This window comes from Pediculus humanus, genomic scaffold (genome assembly GCF_000006295.1).
Source record: "Pediculus humanus corporis 1103172108318 genomic scaffold, whole genome shotgun sequence".
Taxonomy (NCBI): domain Eukaryota; kingdom Metazoa; phylum Arthropoda; class Insecta; order Psocodea; family Pediculidae; genus Pediculus; species Pediculus humanus.
In genome coordinates, this window is record NW_002987887.1 from 2,383,616 (window position 1) to 2,389,615 (window position 6,000).

A 6,000-nucleotide genomic window follows, 5' to 3' on the forward strand; every position below is an offset into this window, starting at 1 on the left:
TCCGCGTTACGAATTTTCCTGACGATTTTCCTTACGGTCAAATGTGGATTAAAAAACTTACCTCGGATGACGTGAGGTAGCATAAACGAGAATCTGCACTTTCAACTGATGCTTGCTGTACCATTCCGTACCTTGAATCTCTCGCGCTTATGTAATCTGATCTCTGACTATCTTGTCTGTCGAAAATGCTGCTCCTTAAATTTTAGAAAAAAAAAAAATTTGAATTTTTTTTACTGAGAAAAAAAGATTTTCTTAGTGAATTTGTATGTCGAGTTTTCCGGAAATCGATAAATATTTTTTTTTAACCGGAAAATAACCTTTGATCGAACGAATCTCCTCTCATACTCTTATAACTGCTATCGTCTCGGCTGTTATCGTGTCTCAGAGATGGTAAAGAATCCCACGGTGACCTCTTGTGACTAGATATCGAACTTTGACTCATGATACCCGATCCGGTACCGGAACCCAATGCGGAACTTCCGGAACGCCAACCGTCGGAATGACGAAACCATTGAGCTCTTGCGGATTCGCCCAAACAAGACGCGCATCGACTGTCATGAGTTAAACATAAAATTATTTTATCTCAAAAATTATTTTTTGTTTTGCTTTTGCGTGATATTGTTTGTTACCTCGAAGTGTTGTGGTCGCTCAGGTATCCGCGGTCACGCTCTCTTTCGCGCATTAATTCGTTACGATCGCTGTAGTATCCTTCGCGATCACGCGTGGAATTCGGGGGCCTTTCGAAGCTCAAACGATTCGATAGTGGAAGAGTCGATGATTTTGTACTCGCGCTGCTACTCGGTCCTATGAAAACATCGAACATTTTAAATTAGGTTGCAGAAAAAAAAGGTTTTTTTTTTTTTTTTGCAAAGAGAAAAGAAAAAAACGTGGCACTAACGTCTTCTCGGCAAGTAAGGACTCCTTGCCGTCGACGTTGGAATGCTTTCGGCAAATTCTAAATTTTCCATCGATTGACTGAGCAACGCTTCGAACGTGTGCAAACTGTAACTTTCTGCATCCATGCCTTTGGCGAGTGTGTTACGCAAATGCATTTCGTATTCGAGTAACAATCTGGATGTCGGACTTCCCGGTGCCGAAGGGGTCCGATAGTGACCTCCCCGATAATTCGTTGTCGGTGCATCTAAATCAGAATTACCTGCGAGAGTAATCACGTCAAGGATTTGATACTCAACCATGATGGATATTCGGTTTTTTTTTAAAAATTTCTTTTTAAATTTCTTTACCGTTACTCGAGCTCGGTGTCGTGGCGTAACATTGGTTGTCGAAAAGTACGTTGTCCGATGGTGGCGACATATCCGGTGGCGGCACTCCAGTTCTTTCCAGTTCTAAATAAAGTCCTCTGTCGCGATTCGGATAACCTCTACCGATTTCGTGAGATGACCTTAAAATATAGATACACGTGTATTTTTTTTCGTTCTAATGACACTTTTTTTTTTGATATTAGTTAGAATCTTTCGAACGGTTAGTGTTATTATTAATCTAACCTTGAACCGGAAAATCTTGCGTTTCTTTCCCGATCGGTTATTATTTGTTTCCGGTGACCCCGTGGCGTTCCTTCGACGTCACTCATGACGTTTCTGTTATTGAATTGATGTTCTCGATATTGATGATGACCGTAATGAGAAGGATGATGAGTGTTATAGTAATTAGAAGACGCATATCTTCTTTAAGAAAACAAAAAAGAATCAATTACTTCCTGTTTCAAGTAACAGTTTCCGCAAAAAAAATCATACCTTCTTCTCGTCATTTCCGGTGACGTAGCCGGACTTTCATTGCTCATCATCGGTTTTAACATTTTCTTTAGGGTGTTCGAATCGAGGTTCATGTCTCTTTGTTCGTCTCTCATGTCGTCCGTTGATTTGCTCATGGCTTTGTTTTTCCTATTGTTTATAACCGTGTTGTTGTTTTGATTGTTGTTTGAAAAATTATTCAAATTGTTGTTGTTGTTGTTGTTGTTTATGTTGTTGTGATGAAAAGAATCACGTACCTGCGCGTATGCAAATCGATTAGAAAAATGTTTAATATTATTATTATTATTTGCTTGTTTGTTTTTGTTTCCGTACCAGATCAATGTCGTAATCGATGCTTCTTGTTGATGTGAGAATGTGATGGTGATGATCTCTGTTTTTATTTGTTTGATTTTTGTGACTTGTTTGAGTTGAAATTTGAGAAAGAGTTCCTCCCGCTTGAGTACCTTCGCTTTTACATTTTTCGGTTGTGGTTTCGTTTCTTTCCTCGTTTTGACTCGCCTGAAATCCCCCCAAAAAAAAAAACGTCATCGAATAATAATAATCATATTAATAACAAAAAACTCACTTGGGATCCAATGTGGTTTTGTATGACCGTTTGTTTTCCCGTCGTTGATGTCATGGTACCCGAATCTGTTTGTTGTTGAGTTCCGCGATCTCTCGTCGTTTTCGTACCTGTATTTTCTCCTGGAAAGCAAAAAAATTTTTATCGTTTCGAATGTGAAAATGGGGGAAAAAAAACGTGAAAAATTGATGAAAACGTACCTGCGGATGTTGAGCGTGTTTGTTGCGTTTTGTTTCCCGTGACGTTGTCGTATAGTGACGTGCTCGAAGTTGCAGCCGTGACTTTTTCACTCCTGACACCCGTATCCGTTTCCGTCGCTCTTGTCGTGGCTCTAGGTAAAGTAGACGATCCTGTAAACGTCGTGTCATTTAATAAATGATAATAAATTAATTACGTAAGTTATTAAACGTGTAAATAGAACAAAACCCCTACGATATCTAGGATCTTGTGCTCTTAATCTAGCATATTGTTCGGCTGTCATGCACGTGCATTGTGGCTCACGTGACCTACTCGGACTCGCTGGAGTCGATAACGGTTTACGTTTTGTTTTTATTTTTTGCTTATTTGGCGGATCTAATTTTAAACTGTACGATGATGAAGCTTTTCGTGAAAATTTGAAAGACGGTGACTGAAAGCGTAAAATAACAAAACAAAAAGAAAAATTATCGTATTTGTGCCACGTTGAAAAATTGTTGTTGTTGTCTTTTCGTGATAATAATAATGATACTAACGCAACATTCTTTAAATTGTTTTGCATCAATGGGAGACGTGAAATTAAGTCCCCAGGTATCACTCGTCATGGGATCTTTCCAATAAACGAAACATTCCGATGCTTGACCGATTCGAGTACCTTTCGAAAGGAAAAGAAAGTACTTTTAATAATCTCTGCTTACAAACGATAGGTTTTTTCGTTTTGTCACGTACCTGGTTGAACGAGTCGTACGTCTAATATTTTATCGACTTGGCTGTTATAGGCAGTTATGTGGAAAACGCATTCCGGTGAATCTTGTATGCATGTTATATTGACGGGTACCAAATCTTCTGAAACTTGTTGCCATTTTATCGTGCCCGTACCGCTAGAAACGTGGAAAACTTCCGCCCAAAGCCTATTGATGATGATGAGAAATGATGCAAGAGAAATCAATACGTTACGAATTAGTTTTTTCCTTTATAAAAACAAATATTGAGGATGACGTCACGAAATGAGCGATAAAACCTGGGATGAAATCAACAATACCTGTACCTTAGCAGATGACCATCTCTTCTCCTCGATGTTTGCCACGGTGAATCTTCGTATCTGTATGCTTTCCTTATGAGCGGAGCACAAGAGCACGATAACTTATTACCCATATCTCCGACGTTGGCGCTTGGTGCACCTATTAAATTAACGTCTTGGTGCCGTCACCAACCGAGTGGCTCTCCTCCGCCGCCCTGGAAAAAAATCACACACGACTCTAATACCTACATATACGTTTTCATATGATTAATAATAATAATAATAATTACGAGTCACGCACGTATCGAATTTTTTATATTTATTTTTGCAACGATACCCGAAACCTTTCGCGATGAAACCCATGATGGCGGTGACGTAAAAAAAAAAATTGAAAATTATTCATTATAGGAAACCGGATAAAATTCATTTGTTTGTTTGTTTGTTTGTTTGTTTTGAACGAGTCATCAATAAAAAAAAAAAAAAAAAAACATTAACGACAACCAAAAACAAACGAAATCGCGACGATTGATAATGATAATGATGATGATACAAAAAAAAAAAAAAATGAAAAATCCCGCCCTGACTTGATGATGTTATTATTATTACGTACGAGAATTATAACGGGGGTATTGAAATAATAAGGGAGGGGTTGTTTTGGGTGTGCGTGTGTGCGTGTCACGTCGTTAGGTTTTTGAAATTATTATTATTCGAAATCAATCGATTTTTTTTTTTTTCGTGTTAATGTATTTATAATAATAAAAAAAAATCGTTTTTTTTGGGGGGGAAATTTACGATAAACCTTAAGAAATCGAAATGGGCGTGAACACAACCGGCTGTTCGGGGAGGGGAAGGGGGGGTCGGTTGGTTGGTTAATTTCCTTTCCTCTTTTCTTTTGGTTTTTTTTTATTTTTTTTTTATTTTGGGGGGTGTGGAAGGGAGAGATTGATGAATTTTCTCATTCAGATGATAATAATAATAATAATAATAATAATATTTTCGTTTAATTTAAATTTTTCTGTTGGAAAATTTTGAAAATCAAAACGTTTAATATTTATAAATTATTATTATTATAATGTTAGTAGTGGTAGTTGTAAATAATTAATGATTTTGTTGAATTATATGAAACCGTGATGATGATGATGAGGATAGGGGTTGTAATGATGATAATGAAAATAATAATAATAATAATATGTATATATACCTGATGTTGAGATGCCCAGTAATGAGTGTTATGACATTTTCCCGATTCGATAATGCTTTCTTTGGCTCCCATTTGATCAAAAAGAAAAACGAGGCACCACTCGCTGCAACAACTAAAATCTTCTTCCGGCCTGGAAATTTTGCGAAAAAAATTTTCCTTTTTTTTTTTGTTTCGTCTTATAAAAACCTTCGCGATAAAACGGTTTATATTTTTTTTTTTATACTACACGAACACGTCAACCGGAATGTGGAAAAAATTAAAACCGATCAGTAAAAAAAGAAAAAAAAAAAAAAAAAAACTTTCGAAATATATTTTATTAATTTTTTAAACAATTTCTCTCTCTCTCTCTCTCTTTCTCTCGTTCACAAAATATTGTTAAAAAATAAAAGAGAGAACCGAAAAAAAAGAAAAAAAGAAAAAAAAAATTACTCCGAATCCGAAAGAGAGAAAAAAAAAAAAAAAAATTTTTTTTTTTCTTATATATATATATATAATAATACGAGAAGAATATAATGTCGAATGTTTTCTTTTGATGCGTAAGTTCACCGCTAGGCGCGCTCTTAATTCGCCCATCGATCCGGTGACGGGATTTATGAATTCTTAAATGATATCATTTATTAACGTAAATTATATTTATCGATACGGTCAAATAATGATTCCGACGTATACGGGGTTGAAAAATTTTCATTTACGAATATCGTCTCGTTGCCCTCGTCAAAAAGAAAGGTGTGTTTATGTGTGTATGTGTGTGTGAAAGTCTTGTTGTCTTTTTCACGCAAACACATGTATGTGTGTGTGTGTGTGTGTATAAACACGCGTTAATTTTAATTTATAAAATTTTTTTTTCCCTAACACACGCACACGTACACACCCGAAAAAAATTTTAATGATGATTATGATGATGATGATGATGATGATGATGTTTTTCCTCAGGAAATTTATTCGAATTTAAATTATTATTATTATTATTATTATCCACCATTAAACACGACAAGGCTACTTGTCGGAGTTTTTTTTAAGTATTTATCCGAGGTTTCTACCCGATTCCTTAGGGACAAATACTCGAATTTCGGTGGTGCCACTTATTATAAGATAGCACCACATCAATTCTTGAAGGTCTTCCTGAGTCCGTCTTTTTCGATGGGAACGATTTGTCTCCTGAACTGGGCTCCAGTGACTAACATCTTTGGAGTGGCCAGGGTCAGAAGCAGTGAAATTCACATTCTCGTCGAGCTGCCTCAGGTCGACA

The 6,000-nt window shown here is 36.4% G+C and overlaps 1 protein-coding gene across 1 annotated transcript in view; it reads right to left on the bottom strand.

Annotated features, from left to right (window-relative positions):
* Phum_PHUM606710 (still life, sif, putative) overlaps nt 1-3,684 on the bottom strand; it is a gene marked incomplete at both ends in the record, with an annotated part of 56,173 nt that extends 52,489 nt beyond the window's left edge. Inside the window, 15 exons of the mRNA XM_002432920.1 lie at nt 62-191; nt 318-551; nt 630-785; nt 934-1,156; nt 1,245-1,402; nt 1,506-1,682; nt 1,755-1,890; nt 2,005-2,008; nt 2,085-2,265; nt 2,327-2,456; nt 2,535-2,684; nt 2,761-2,962; nt 3,066-3,184; nt 3,259-3,440; nt 3,572-3,684. Coding sequence (XP_002432965.1) covers nt 62-191; nt 318-551; nt 630-785; nt 934-1,156; nt 1,245-1,402; nt 1,506-1,682; nt 1,755-1,890; nt 2,005-2,008; nt 2,085-2,265; nt 2,327-2,456; nt 2,535-2,684; nt 2,761-2,962; nt 3,066-3,184; nt 3,259-3,440; nt 3,572-3,684 — 2,295 coding nt within the window. The remainder of the gene's footprint in view (nt 1-61; nt 192-317; nt 552-629; nt 786-933; nt 1,157-1,244; nt 1,403-1,505; nt 1,683-1,754; nt 1,891-2,004; nt 2,009-2,084; nt 2,266-2,326; nt 2,457-2,534; nt 2,685-2,760; nt 2,963-3,065; nt 3,185-3,258; nt 3,441-3,571) is intronic.
* Nucleotides 3,685-6,000: the final 2,316 nt, after the last annotated feature.